General features: G+C 56.3%; 2 protein-coding genes across 2 annotated transcripts; both read left to right on the top strand.

Moving 5' to 3' along the window:
* Positions 1-3,220: 3,220 nt before the first annotated feature.
* Positions 3,221-10,412, top strand: C8A04DRAFT_40015 (uncharacterized protein; the record flags this gene model as incomplete). Its single annotated transcript, XM_062784795.1, has 8 exons — positions 3,221-3,388; positions 3,477-3,602; positions 3,712-3,970; positions 4,029-4,248; positions 4,342-5,644; positions 5,754-6,250; positions 7,956-8,289; positions 8,370-10,412. 8 exons carry the CDS (start codon positions 3,221-3,223, stop codon positions 10,410-10,412), a joined length of 4,950 nt encoding a protein of 1,649 aa, XP_062633669.1.
* A 1,473-nt stretch (positions 10,413-11,885) lies between these two features.
* C8A04DRAFT_40014 (uracil-DNA glycosylase-like protein) lies at positions 11,886-13,347 on the top strand (the record flags this gene model as incomplete). Its single annotated transcript, XM_062784794.1, has 3 exons — positions 11,886-12,250; positions 12,327-12,913; positions 13,076-13,347. The coding sequence occupies 3 exons, from the start codon at positions 11,886-11,888 to the stop codon at positions 13,345-13,347; spliced, it is 1,224 nt and encodes a 407-aa protein (XP_062633668.1).
* Between the last annotated feature and the right edge of the window lie 2,105 nt (positions 13,348-15,452).

Genomic DNA, 15,452 nt, shown 5'->3' with positions numbered 1-15,452 from the left:
GACACATCCGGAATGCGACTTCACCAAGCCCTACGCAGAACATCACATCCAAAACTGGCCAGAGACGCAGCGCGTTAAAGACCGCTTCGGGATGCATCAAGCATCCAAGGGACTCCGAAGAGGATCACCAGACGCAACGTTAGTGTACGGGCATAGGAGATGGGAAAGTATTCCCCCATTCACCTGTTGTCGTTGGTGGGAGATTTTTCTGGGGGGTTGAGAACCAGGAAAGCACCATGGGTTGGGTGCCAGAAAGGGCGATGTGCACCGTTGCCGGTGCTTGCCAAAGATTGACAATGGTTTGGGAGTGCCCGCTATCCATTGGAAGGAGCGTCTGTCCCTTCGTCACAGACAAATGGCAGGAACTTTGTGAGCAAGTTGGGAAGGCAGCACGTGAAACAATCGGAAGGAAGCAAGCCACAGCCGAAACGTGGTTGTGTGGGTGTGGGGCTTCATGCTTCTCAAGTTTCTTCCCGAGAGAGCTTGCCTCGTGCGAACTGCTCCCCCACAAATTTCCCAATTTTTGAAATGTTTTGATGAAATGATATTGTGGCGAAAAGACCAGGAGATGAACGCTAGCAATTCTCCGATTTGCTCGTCGCGATTACATGGAAACGGTACTCCTACATAGTACTGGGAAACAGTATTCTCATCTTCGCCCGCCATGTCAGCCGTCTTGTGTGAAGCACCACGGTGTATTCAGTCTTCCTGGGAACAACGCAATGCCCCTCGATGCCCACCGCCAGGGGTCATTGAACTCGTTTACGGTCCCGACTCTCCGACAAGCCCGCTCAACCTGCTCAGGAAGCGGTGCTTGAAGCTGCCAGTTCCTTGCAATGGATCCAGGAGCCGTCAAGTTTGTCCGATGATCATCCGGAAGGTCGCGACGCGGCCGTCCAACAGATTTATGTTGAGCTACGGCGTGGAGAGCTTGCCGAGTGAAAAGGTTGGTTTTCCGAGATGGATCTCCATCTTTCATGCATGTTGCCGCGATTCCCGCGGAACTGGCGATGTGAGATGGGTTTTCAAGATTCTCATGCCGGCCCTTGCCGGGGTGAACCCCAAGGTTGCATTGCTGACGTCTCGAAATGAACGATAAACTGCATCTCAGAATCTCTCAGCTGGGTCCAGCTGCACCATATTCCCGGTCGAAGTCTCGTGAAATCCAAGACGACGTGGCTCACAATCGACGACGTGGGATGTTGCGTGGGATGGACTCAATACGTGAGCCTTGCCAATATGCAAGGCCGACGATGGATCACCAGACGCCCCTGCGGATGGCGTTACATTGTTGAGCGAAACCACTCCAGCTGCGACATGCGCTGCGTGGCACTTCACATCCCGCTCTCTCCACACGCCATACCAGGGCGGTGAAGTCGAACTGCGAGGGGCGGCAAGGTGGTCGCAAATCAAGGCTCAGCAGGAGGTTCGACAAAGAGGACGTCTCCGACCCCTGGCCAGCCAATCCGCGTCGTCGGGGAAGCCATGTTCAGGAACCCGGGCCGTTGTCCCGCAGCCCAAGGAGACTCCGATAACATTCACGTTAAGGGCTTCCCCACGCTCTCCATTTTTTGCAAAACCTCGATTCATGATTCGGGCTTCCCGCTTATCCACAGCACACAGTATGGAGCCATATTCGACTCAACACCAAAGCTGTTCCACCGAGTGTCCGGCCGTGTTGATCAGTACGTGAAAGTGGGTTTCTGCATCCCGCGAGCGATGAGAAAACAAGCGGTTCCGTCGATGGACTTGCAGCGTTGAGGGGGCCCCGGGGCAAATCTAGTCAGGGTGAGCTCAAGCTGTCGTCGCACCCGCGCCGTATCAAACTCCTGAAAATGACGAGATGCGATGGCTAGCGGCCGGCCGCGGGGGCGAATTTGTTGGATGAGCTGTTGATGAAAGATGTTGGATGTCCCGTGAGCCATCAACAAGGCCCTTCTTCTTGCGCCAAGCCGGTTGTTACGCCGAGCACCGACAGGGGTCCCGGGGTGAGGCTAGAAGTGTTTTCGGCTAGCCAGCCGGCCGGGAAGTGAGCTCCTGACGGCGACGCCGTTTCTGTTTCTGCGCACACTGGGCCCGGACATTCCCATCATCGCCACTCTTCGCGTTGGAGTGATCAGGATCGGGGGAGTGCACTACACGTGTAATAGGACCAGAAACCAGAGACCACCTTCCATATTGGCCGCCAATTGCTGCCCAAAGAGTCTCATCCCCCACGGCCGTGTTTACTTTTACGAGCACATGTCCACTTGAAGGCGTTCGCACTCCCCTCGCAATCCTGGCATTGGCCAACAACCCGCGGGGGACAATGGCCATTTCGCGGATCTCGAAGGGAAACAACCTGTCCTTTGGGCCATCACACTTGGCGCCGGCGATGCAACCAAGATCCCCAAGCTCGCCTCTTTTCGTTCCCACTCTTCAAACGGCCAACCTTGAAGCGGGATCCCTGCTTATGCAACAATCGCGGGGAGTACCTGGCCATCACCTGTGTGGAGGTGCCAAACGATGTTCCCGCACACTCGGTCCGTTCCTACCGATGTGGCTATTTGCACCTGGTACAATAAGCAGAAATCAAGGACGGAAACCACGAAATGGCGGAACGGTTCTGGTGAACGTTAACTAACCAAGATTTACACCCCGTTTAATCTCCCACGGTGCGGGCACTGCGGCCAGCCAACCATTCCCTATCTTAGAACTCTTACCCGTACCTCAGAGTACATACACAGTGGATGCCGTAGTCCGGCCGTGGTGGGCTGTTGTCGGCCGTGGCCCGTGGCCATCCACTTGCCCCCCCCTTCAAGGAGCCACCCCCGGGGCGCCCCCCCCCATTTCCTTACCAGGGCCCGGCGTGCTGTCATCCCGGAAAGGACCTTCGATGTCACCGTTTTCCGCATCTCACGGGTAATGTTCGGGTAACTGAGGTCCGCGGTGAGGTGCCGGTCGACTTATAAACCTTTAGTCCTTTCCTTATCTTGTGGTGTTTAATAGTTTTCGGAACGAGACGTCCCAGGACCAGTCCAGCTGTGCTGCGTGTGTCCACCTTCCCAGTACCGCCCCTTACGTCGAACAGGAATCACTTGTTCCTTCCCTCATACCAGCTTGCAGGGCTTGCCTTCGGAATTAGCAGACAAGCTCATCCGCCAGCACCCTCCTTAGATACACACCCAGCTGCCCTGTAACACGAAAAGCTCCCAGCACAAAGCTTGATCTATTCGCCGTGATGGCTTCTGTCAACCCGAATGCGTCGCCGGCCGGCAGTGTTGATACCAACACCACGCCTGATACCGATATTTCGCCCCCGGAAAGCCCAGTCCAGAAGAATGGGCCGTCCAAGGATCCTCGGGGGTCAGCTAAAACCAAGCTAGCTACCTTGACCCTGGAGGAAAAGGTAGTTTTTTTTTTTTTTGGCTTGCCCCTGAAGCTGGGCCGCACCGTTGGCTAGAACAAAGAAGGAACATGGTACTAACACGGAGCAGGTGTCTCTGCTAACGGCCGCAGACTTTTGGAGAACCAAGGGCATCCCGGAGAAGAACGTCCCGGCCATCAAGACGAGTGATGGGCCCAACGGTGCTCGTGGAGGTATCTTTGTCGGAGGGACGAAAGTGAGTTGACTTAGCTGGCAACCCCCCCTGGAAAATGGACAACTACCTTCGTCTTGGTGGTAATTGAGTGAGTGTATGGTTTACTGACCAGTCCTCCTCGCATATCTAGGCTGCGCTGTTCCCTTGCGGGATCTCGCTGGCTGCCACCTGGAACAAGGAGCTCTTGCATCAGGTCGGCTTGCACCTTGCAGATGAAGTCAAGGCGAGGTCGGCGGACGTGCTGTTGGCCCCGACGGTCTGCATGCACCGGCACCCGCTGGGCGGGCGGAACTTTGAGTCGTTCTCTGAGGACCCGATCTTGTGCGGCAAGCTGGCTGCGCAGTACATCAACGGTGTGCAAAAGAAGGGTGTTGCTGCCACCATCAAGCGTTAGTCCTCATCTCCAGGGAAATCCTGTCGTCTTTCTTACCCATTAACACGCACTAGACTTTGTGGGCAACGAGCAGGAAACGCACCGGTTGACCATCAACTCGATCATCGCCGAGCGACCGCTGCGCGAGCTGTACCTGCGGCCGTTTGAGATTGCGGTGCGTGAGGCTAAGCCGTGGGCGCTTATGTCGTCGTACAACCTGGTGAACGGGACGCACGCCGACATGAACACGCATGTTCTCCGGGACATTCTCCGCGGCGAGTGGGGATACGAGGGGTAAGCCAGCTATCCAACCATCCAGCTTTATCTAGTGGGCTGGTGGTTGAAGAGGATTACGAGCAGTAGAGCGCTAACCAGATACTTACACAGCACCATCATGTCGGATTGGGGTGGTGTCAACTCCACGGCCGAGTCTATCAAGGCAGGCTGTGACATCGAGTTCCCGTACTCGGACAAATGGCGGTTTGAGAAGGTCCTCGAGGCACTTAAGGAAGGGAAACTGGAGGAAGCGGACGTCGACCGGGCGGCCGAGAACGTGCTGACACTTGTTGAGCGCACCAAGGGCAGCGACTTGACACCCGAGGCCGAGGAGCGGGAGGACAACCGCGCGGAGACGCGGCAGCTGATCCACGAGCTGGGCGTGCAGGGCATCACGCTGCTCAAGAACGAAGGGGCCGTGCTGCCGATCGACCGTGAGACGGCGACGGTGGCCGTGATCGGGCCCAATGCCAACCGGGCGATCGCGGGCGGCGGCGGCAGTGCCAGCCTCAACCCCTACTACACCACGCTCCCGCTGGACAGCATCCGCAAGGTGGCCAAGAAGCCGGTGACGTTCAGCCAGGGGTGCCATATCCACAAGTGGCTGCCGGTAGCGTCCCCGCACTGCTCCGATAAGTCCGGCAAACGCGGCGTGTCGATCGAGTGGTTCAAGGGCGACAAGTTCGAAGGCGCTCCCGCGGTGGTGCAGCAACGGCCCAACACAGACCTGTTCGTGTGGGACTCGGCGCCCCTGACCGAGGTCGGGCCGCACTGGTCGGCCGTGGTGACGAGCTACCTGACGCCGCCGACGACGGGCACGCACACGCTGTCGTTCATGAGCGTCGGGCCCGGCAAGCTATACCTCGACGGCAAGCTGGCGCTGGACCTGTGGGACTGGACCGAGGAAGGCGAGGCCATGTTCGACGGCTCGGCCGACTACCTGGTGGATGTGGCCATGCAGGCGGGTCGCCCCGTCGAACTGCGCGTCGAGATGACCAACGAGCTGCGGCCTGTGTCTAAGCAGAAGGAGTTCAACATGACGCACAAGTATGGCGGTTGCCGTATTGGTTTCAAGACGGAGGACCAGGTCGATTATCTGGCGGAGGCGGTTGAGGCCGCGCGGGCTGCGGATGTGGCGGTTGTGGTTGTGGGTGTGGACGCCGAGTGGGAGTCGGAGGGTTATGACCGCAAGACTATGGATTTGCCCAAGGACGGTAGCCAGGATCGGCTTGTTGAGGCCGTGCTTGCGGCTAACCCAAGGACGGTGGTGGTTAACCAGTCGGGCTCGCCTGTGACTATGCCGTGGGCTGACCGCGTGCCGGCGATTATTCAGGCGTGGTACCAGGGGCAGGAGGCTGGCAATGCGCTGGCCGATGTGCTCTTTGGGCTGCAGAACCCGAGCGGGAAGCTTCCGGTAGGTTTTGCACTTCCCATTTTCTTACTTGAACCTGCTTTGCCTTGCTTTACACTATGATGATTCTATCATAGTTCAGTTACTTGATCAGCTGCTAACCTACTACTAGTGCACCTTCCCCCGCCTCCTCTCCGACACACCCGCCTACCACAACTGGCCCGGCGAAAACCTCGACGTGCTCTATGGCGAAGGCCTGCACATCGGCTACCGGCACTACGACCGCGCCGGCGTCGCCCCTCTCTTCCCCTTCGGCCACGGCCTATCCTACACCACCTTCGAGTACGGCCGGCCCTCGCTCAGCGCACGCGTCCTCGGCGCCGAACCGGGCGCCTCTATCGACTTGATCGTGGGTATCAGCAATGTGGGCGGCCGCAAGGGATGGGAGACGGTGCAGGTGTATGTGCATGATGATAAGAGCCGGTTGCCGAGGCCGGAGAAGGAGTTGGTGGCTTTCGAGAAGGTGGAGTTGGAGGCGGGTGAGACGAAGCATTTGCGGATTCCGATTGATCGGTATGCTGTTGGGTACTTTGATACGAGTGTCAATAAGTGGGTGGCGGAGGCTGGGACGTTTAGGGCGTTGGTTGCGGCTTCGGCGGGGGATGTCAAGTATGTTCCCTGTTTTTCATCACCTACCCCTTCGAGTTTGTTTACTAATGTGGTTTGCAGGTATGGTGCGCCGTTTGAGGTCAAGGAGACGTTTACCTGGGTGTTCTAAGGGTACTTACCTCCAGAACTACGATGATTGAGGTACGGATGACTGGTCCAATGAGATGATGATCCAGCGAGATTCTGGGCTATGGATGGATGACGGATGACGGATGAATGGTTGGAAAGGGGTTCCGTCGGTTCTTGTGTATCTCATCAGATGAATCTGAGTATCATCATGACCGCCTACTGATTTTTCCTCACTTGCGAGATGGGATGTTCGGCCGCTGGTTTCTGGCGTCGTTGATATGTGCCCGATGTGAATTCAGCCTTGGAGCTGGAACTTGAAGAACGAAATACCTCGTTGCCTTATCTGTCGATATTCCCTGGACTACATACAGTACTAAGGAAGGTTTACTTTACGACTGACCGGGATGCTGGGTGCTGGGTGCTGGGTGCTTCAAAAACAATAGGTCAGCCCGCTGTGGCCGGGAAAAGCGGCAGACTAAAATGGATAGCTCGAGTTTAATCTGTCAACATTCGATCAAATCTTGACGTTATATTCGGAGGCTGTCGCGACAAGGTGACCCCAGAATAGCACATTTTCCCAAGCAATACATTATTTCAAAGGTGGTTCAAATCTATGTATGTATGTACAAGGCAAATATTCTCGTGTTTCTTTCTCATTGGAGCTGGGGTTATTGTTACGTCGGGTTGGGACGGGACTTGGGAGCTTGGCTCGGGTATGAGATGCCGAGCTGGGCGTGTAGTGCGTGTAGTGTTGTGTCGTGTTATTCATGTAAGTTCAGGTTGGAGTTCATGCAGGTCTTGGCCTGCCCGGGTCTGGGCAGTGCGGGGACTGATTTCTTCCAAAGAGGGAGACTGGGTATTGGAGCGGGCGGGTTTGAAGCTGGGGGGAAGTGGTTGGTGGTTTATTTTATGGGTAGGGAGTACGAGGTCTTTTGGAAAGAACTTCGATATCTTTCATGAATCAACAACCTAGAGCTTGTTGTTTGCGTGTGACAAGTTCGAGAGACAGGACCTGAACTGGGTGCTGGGGCTGCACTAGGTACGTACCAGTCTGCCGGGTTACAGGGGCAGGAGCGCCTGAGCCAAGACCGAGAACCCCCTGCCAGCGGCTCTCCAGGCCTCCAATCCGGGTCGGGCGGATCCGTGGACACCTCAATCGGAGCTTTTGACAATTGCCCAGCTCGTTCCATTCTTTAGGCACCCGATCCGACCCCTATTCCCAACAACCTAACTTTTGTGTACTGCATTTGGCAGTCAAGCAGTTACCGACGACCGCGAAGTAGCCTCGAAAGCGCGCGCAAGACCATTGAGTACCGGCAGTGCCGCAGAACGAACAATCCGAAATTCATCAAAGCAGAAATTGTGTGGCGTCCGATCTCGATTTCGCGGCTCGCTGATCGACAACACGCCTTGGGTGGTTCCCCTCTCGCGCGCTGCGGGTAAAGGGCGATCCCTGATCTTCAAGACACCAACCCCAACCACAACCACTGGCAATCGACGCAAGATACGGATATAACCAAGTCGAACCATAACCGCACACGCGCAAGACACAATTCCTCGCGTCCAGGGCATGGCGGCACCGTACCGCCATCCTCAACACCATGGCTCGACCATATAGCAGCAAGCAAAACCCCAGCTCCTACTACTCCTCCTCCTCCTCCTACGGCTACTCCTACGCCCACCACCCCACCTCCCCCTCCTCCTCCACCTCCCTCCTAGACGACATCCACACCCTTTTATTCCGCGCCCTCCGCGCGCTAGTGCGTTTCTGGCGTGAACGCGGGCAGTTCATCGTGCGTGCGGCAGCGGCACGTGCGGTGCACCGGTTACGGCTGAATTTAAGCTGGGCGCGCGTGGTGAGCTTTCCGCATTTGTTGGTGGCGCTGTGGGTGGTGATGTTGGTTTGGGGGGAGAGGTGGGCTTTTGAATGGGGGGTTGGGGGGTGTAGGTGGGAGGGGTGGGAGGATTGGGTGAGTTTTTTCTCTTTCTTTTGTTTTCTGGCGGTGGTGGTGTTATGGGTGGGTGGTGACTGACGATGAGGTGATGACAGCCCGCCGGCGCGAACCCGCACCGCGTAGCCCTCGTAGCCGACCCGCAGCTCATCGACCCGCACTCGTACCCCGGCCGGCCGTGGCCGCTGAACCCGCTGACGATGCTCATCACCGACAACTACCTGCGGCGGTCGTACGGGCAGCTGCAGCGCCAGCTGGACCCGGATAGCGTGTTCTTTCTGGGGGACCTGTTTGACGGCGGACGGGAGTGGAAGACGGCGCATGGGAAGTTTGAGGACCCCGCTTGGGGGCCGCATCCGAAGGGTGAACAGAGGTATTTGAAGCAGTGGCATAAGTCGTATGGTGAGGTGTACTGGTTGAAGGAGTATGCGAGGTTTGGGGATATCTTTTTGAATCCGTGGGTCAAGACGGTTGGTGCTGGGCAGGAGGGTGGGAATAATAATAATAATGGTGATGGGCGGGATAAGAGGAGGAAGCTGGTGGCGAGTCTGCCGGGGAACCATGATCTCGGGTTTGGCGACCAGATCAAGGTGGCGGTGCGGGACCGGTTCGAGACGTACTTTGGCGAGGGCAACCGGATCGATGTAATTGGGAACCACACGTTTGTGTCGGTCGACACGGTGTCGATGAGCGCGGCCTCGTCGACGGAGGCGCAGCGGCATGATCTGAGGGAGATTTACGAGCCTGTCCAGCGGTTTCTGGGCGGGCTCAAGACGGAGAAGCCAAAGGCGGTGGAAAGGGAACTGCGGTATCTAAGGGGGGAGATCCCCGGGGGGCAGCAGAAGCATGCCATTGAGGATCTCGAGACGGCTACGTTTGACCGGGAGGGCAAAAACAAAGACAGACAAGCCAACGAAAATAAACCAGCCGACCTCCCCACCATCCTCCTCACCCACGTCCCCCTCTACCGACCCCCCGGCACACCCTGCGGCCCTCTCCGCGAGAAATACCCCCCGGCAACCCCCCCCAAAGGCCAAACCGACCCCGTCGTCCCCGACCACCGCAACGCCATCTCCGTCTCAGCCGGCTACCAATACCAAAACGTGCTCCGTGAGCCCGACTCCGAGGCCCTCGTAGCCCAGGTCGGCAACGTCGTCCACGCCTTCTCAGGCGACGACCACGACTACTGCGCCGTGACACACTCTGCGGCGCAGGCCTCGGTGCCTGAGATCACGGTGAAAAGTATCAGTATGGCGATGGGCGTGATGAAACCCGGGTTTTTGCTCGTCAGCTTGTATAACCCGATCGACCCGGCCACGGGGGAATCGTTGCTATCCTCACTCAACCCCAACACCGAGGGACCAACACCAAACCCCCCAAAAACCCTCCAAACACACCTCTGTCTCCTCCCCAGCCAGCTATCCACCTACCTCCGCTACGTCACCTTCGCGATTGTCTCCATAGCTGTGCTAGCCATCCGGGCCGTGCTGGTGCCGATACTAGGCCTGACACCGTTCGCCCTAGACCCGGCCCTGCTCAATGCCGTTCCGTCGGTATGGGCGGCCGGTGCTGGCCGGGGGGCACGACGGCGGAGTGTGCTGCTGCCGGTGTTTAAGGCTAAGGTGGAGGACTATGAGGAGTATGCGGTGCCGTCGCAGGCTCGCGGGTATGGGTATCAGCAGCAGTTTTCGTCGTCTTCATCTACGAATGGGACTGCTGGATTCACTGCTGGGTTTAGTGGTGGTGGTGGTGGTGCGCGTGATAGATCAGGATCAGGCAGTGTCCCGTCGTCAATGACCACCCACCAAAAATCACCTGGCGGCCATCAGCAGCATAGTAGGCGTAAGAGCCATGGGAAGGGGTCGGCGGCTGGGAAATGGGGGTGGGCTGGGGCTGGTGCTGGTGGGAGAGCGAGAGCGGCGCCGAGGATTGAGATTGCGAGTGAGGGGGAGGAGGAGGATGATGATGTTGTTAGGGGGGAAGGGGGGAAGTGGAAGGCGAGAGGGAAGAGGAGGAAAGGAGGAGCCGGCGGTGGTGGCGGGTCGGTGGTGGGTGTTGTGGTGAGGGAGTTGTGGACGACGGTGTGGAGGGTGGCGTGGATGGTGGTGGGGTATTTTGCGTGGTTGACTTGGAGGGGGTGAGAGTACATAAGAATACATATGGGATGATGGGTGCGGATAGGTGAAGGTGCAGTGTGGTGTATGATAATACCGGACGGACAGGTTTACTTCGGTTCAGGTTTGGGGGTAAAATACATAATGGGCGGGGAGACGATGTGAACTCCTTGGCTTGGGTAGATACGGGTTGCATATAAGCAAGCATACACATATTCAGCATAAAAAGGGATAGTCATAACGTCCTTGTTTACCATCTCCTTCTCGCCCTAGCAGATCATCATATGACCTCGATGGATAAGCCTCCACCCCATCACGTCCATCTCCATTCCAAATTCCCCCCCCGTAAATCCCAAGAAATCCCAGGAAATCCTTGGAAATTCAAGGCGATCCTCAGCTTCCCCGCCGCGCGTGCCTGCCTGCCGGTTCCATGCGAAGTGATCGTTTAGGTCGTTTCGGCACGCGTTTAAGTGCTTGCAGCAAGGCGTGCCTGCGGGCCAATGACGTCGCGTAGGGCTGGACGCGTTCGCCTGGGTTGCGGGGCTGGGGCCCGCTTTTTTCAGCTTGGATTGAGCTTGGTCCGCTTGGATATTGGGGGATTGGGGATTGCATTTGGAGAAGGGAGTTTGAGCGGGGATAATTAACGAGGAATTGGAAAGGGATTGAGGGGGGAGAGATACTGGAAATTGAGGATTACAGTAATAGGTTCGGAGGGTCAGTGAAAGTCAACCTTTTGGCGTTGAATTGGTTAAGAAACGAAAGTTTTCACAGTCATTAGGTCAAACAACCCCCAGAGGTCGGCCTGGTCAGCCCCCCGCTCCCCTGCATCGACCCCGTGCCCATTAATGAGGTGACGCCAAAAACCGCGTCGAACGCGCTTTTGCTGAACCCTGGGAATGGAGTGGTTCCTTCCCCCGAGCGGTTCCCCGTTCCTTGGACCCTCGCGTGCCCCCGTCCGTCAGCCTGGGTTTTTCCATGGATTGCTGCAAGGTTGCAAGGTTGTTTTTTCTTCTGCGTTCTCTGCATGGTCATGCCTGGTCTGAGCTGCGAGCTGCTGCAAAACTGCGTTTGCTTCCAGGTTGGAGCTCTTTCTCGCCTCCTTTTTCTTTTTGTTTGCATACCTGGACCGACTCTCACCTTTTGAGTCGTTGACTTTGGGAGCTTGCAACACTTTTCTCTTCTCATTCATCTCGACGACTGCGAACTGCAGAAGATTTGAGTAACGTCAATCTGAACACACCCATTTCACAGAGATCAATCGAACGCAAAGTTCGTTCGTTCAATTCTCCGACTGTGGCCATCAAGTTCTCAGCCTCCGCCATTTCACGGTTGTTGTCGTCCCCCACCCGACACCCGCTCTCCTCCACGACTGCCACTAGCCGTCAATTCCGACGAAGAAGACTTCTTCTTCTTCCATTGTCCCCATACCGGACTCCACCACCCATCCCGCAACAACACCACCACCACCACCTCACAACAAACAACAACAACAACAACACCATGTCCACCCTCAAGCGCAAAGCCGCCGCCGACGCCGCCGCCAACGCCAAAAAGGCAAAGCAAGGCAACATCATGTCCTTCTTCGGCGGTCCCAAGGCCAACACGCCCGGAAAGAACGGCACAACCGCACCCGTGCCGGTCTTTGAGCCGGCCGTGAAATTTGACAAGAACAAGTGGGCGGCGACGCTCGATCCGGAACAGCGCAAGCTGCTACAGCTCGAGATCGATACCCTGCACGAGAGCTGGCTGGCCCTGCTAAGGGATGAGCTGGTGAGCAAGGAGTTTTTGGATTTGAAGCGGTTTCTTGCGAGGGAACTTGGGGCGGGGAAGACGGTGTTTCCTCCTATGGAGGACGTGTATAGCTGGTAGGTCTTTTCTTCACTACCCCCCTCCTCTACCCCCTCTGCCTTTAAGAACAGAACTAACACAAAAATCCCCCAGGTCCCGCCACACCCCCTTCTCCACCGTCAAAGTCGTAATCCTCGGCCAAGACCCCTACCACAACCACAACCAAGCCCACGGCCTCGCCTTCTCCGTCCGCCCCCCGACCCCGGCCCCCCCCTCCCTCAAAAACATGTACAAAGCCCTCCAAAACGACTTCCCCACCTTCACCCCGCCCCCCAACCGCGGCGGTCTGCTCACCCCCTGGGCCGAGCGCGGCGTGCTGATGCTCAACACCTGCCTGACCGTGCGCATCCACGAAGCCAACAGCCACGCCAACCGCGGCTGGGAACGCTTCACGCAGCGCGTGATCGATCTCGTGGCTGCGCGGCGGGCGAGAGGGGTGGTGTTTATGGCGTGGGGGACCCCCGCGGGGAAGAGGGTGTTGAAGGTGGATGGGGGTAGGCATTTGGTGTTGAAGAGTGTGCATCCGTCGCCGTTGTCGGCTAGTAGGGGTTTTTTTACGTGTGGGCATTTTAAGGAGGCGAATGAGTGGTTGGCGGGGAGGTATGGGGAGGAGGGGAGGGTGGATTGGGCTTTGGGGGGTGAGGGGGCGAGTGTTTTGGGGAAGGGGAAACAAGAGGAGGGTGAGGAGGAGAAGTTGTTACTTCAGCAAGAACAGCAAGAAAAGGCCACGAAGCAGAAGGCGACAGTCAAGAAAAGTTTTGATGAAGAAGAGGGGTTTGATGAGGAAGCCGAGGAAGCCGAGAGGGAGGCTGCGTTAGAAGAAATGATGGTGGCTGCGGCAGAGGCGGCCGAGAAGAAACAACAGCTGGAGGCGGTAGAGAAGAAACAGGCGGAGGAGAAGGAAGAGAAGGGCGGCGAGCATGCAGCGGAGAAGAAGAAGGACGAGGAGGATGAGAGTGTGAGTGTGGAAGAGACGGCGGTGACGAATAAGGAGAATACCCAGAAGGAAAAGGAGAGGGAGGGCGGAGAAGCAGGCGAGGAGAAGACAGCAGCGGGGACATCAGATGCTGCGGATGGCGAGGAGAATGTTGAGCCCGAGTCTCGGGAAGCATGAAGTTCTCCCTCTTGTCATTTTTTTCTTTCTTGTTTTTTTCTTATATTCTTGACTGTTGACTGCTACTTTCCTATCGTCGTCATAAGGAGGAGGGGGCTCAAGGCGTAGGGTATCTGGGTAAACGGGGAACCCGCAGCGGGGGGGTTCCCTATGTGGGTATACGTGTAAGGAAGGCCCTTGGGGGATCTAGGTATAAGCTGACACTGTTGTTGAGCTGTCTTGTTAAATAGGTAGTTCCCTATATAAAAGCTGTCTGTCGGCTCATGCTTAAGGATATCACTATTCTTGAGGTTTGTCATTTTGTCTTCGTCTTGTCTTGTCTTTTCCCTCTTTGCGTCCATACTACGGGTAGGAAATGCGGAATGATCCATGCGGAGTATCTAGTTTTGTAGCCAGCTAGCTAGCCACTTCCTCGCATATGCACAAAATGAGGTTGCTTCATAGCCTGGGCCGTGTATTTATAGTGTAAGAATTTATGTGTTTTTGCTCTGCATCACACCCGAGTGGATTCGAATAATCCACCGCCATGCGATCAATGTCTTGGGCAGATGGGGATGATCGAGGGGTATTTATTCCTCCGGGGAGGTGAACCACGACATCGATCATGAATCGGGGATGGCATTGCTCAGATCCATCACATGGATGGGTTTGCGGTTGGGATGATCCGATTGCTGAGGGACTTTGTTTCTTCTTAAGTCTATCGACACGTGTATCCATCTTGATCTGACAACAGGGAGCAAGGTAGGTAGATCAGACGATCAAGACCGGCGATGACGGCAAACAATAATACTTCTCAGATCAACACTGGGAACTCGGGAGAGCCCGAGTTGCGTGCCGGCGGTGTGTGGACACCCGGACAAAGCGCAAATACGAAGCAAACGGCGTCGTTTGTTCAACTGGACGGGACCCTACACTGTTGCAGGCAGATTGAGGTCTTTAACAAACCGACAGTAGAATCGGAGCGATGCAAGGCGTCGAATCGATTGAGTGTTCTCATGATTGGACATTGCGCATCGGGAACAGTGAGCCAATCCCGCGCAGTTGAGGCGGCTGACCTACAATTGGCCATCTGTCAGCCTCGCCTGGGAGCTTTGCAGCTTCTTGCATATGAACAGTAATATTCGTCCCAAATACAGTTCGGACGATTCCACTTTAGCAAAACGGATATATCTCAACCGATCTGCCGGAACTGTCCGAATCACATTGAGTACTTTGGGGTAGGCCCGGCAGGATAGGGGCTGCGTCTCGCTCGAGTCATGTGTTGCGGTGGTGCTCATGCAACAACGGGAACTTTGTGCCGAAATGGCGAGAGACGGTGGTTGGTTGGTTGGTTGAATTGAAAGGTCGGTGCGAGCGTTGTGTGTTTCAGAAACCAAATTTTGTCAAAGAGATGAGTTGTTTGCACCGGATCAATGACAAAAGGGAACCGGGTGGTTGCTGTTTGTACAAGGGAGTTTTCTATCAGTTGTGGCCTGGTGACTTTGAACGGGTACAAAAGGATACAGAAGGAAACCCCACGAGCTGAGGCGGGGGGAAACGGAAGGGAATGAACGAAGAATAGGAAGAAAAAGAAAGAGGGACGAAAACGCGTGACAAGACCATCGAGTTACAGATTCCGAGATAGGCAAGCCGCCCACCTGACAACGAGCGCTGATTGGCCGTGCCTGAAATCAAGGGCCTGGGCATCAAAGCTGTAACATCCCGATGGGGCACCGACAGCGTTTTTTCACCACCTGCTTGACCGTTCACACGGACTCGGACGTGCCACAGGACGGAGTTTGTACGCTGGCGATCTCGTTATCGTAAATTGGGAGAAATTTCTGTGCATTTTCTTGAACGACCCGGTTTGAATCGGCCGTTTCCCTCGCGAAACCACAATCTCATCGTTTGGGGGTATTAAGGTGGGCTCTGTGCGTCCCTTGCATCCACAGGGCCAAGGGTCCTCAGCGACCCACACTTGATGCCGGTGCATGAAGAGCGGGATTCGTGACGGTGTGGGAGGGGTCTCCACTTCACTGTGTCTCGGTGCAATGCGTCCAAGGCTGGTTGGCTCTGTCCGCGGCCAAGCCGAGCAGAGGGCCGCGTTTTCTCAAGTTCAGGAAGTC

The sequence above is a fragment of the Dichotomopilus funicola genome, assembly GCF_033296635.1.
Source record: "Dichotomopilus funicola strain CBS 141.50 unplaced genomic scaffold C8A04scaffold_82, whole genome shotgun sequence".
NCBI classification, from domain to species: Eukaryota; Fungi; Ascomycota; class Sordariomycetes; order Sordariales; family Chaetomiaceae; genus Dichotomopilus; species Dichotomopilus funicola.
Note: the sequence above shows the minus strand (reverse complement) of the source record. Positions and strands in the feature narration are given on the sequence as shown.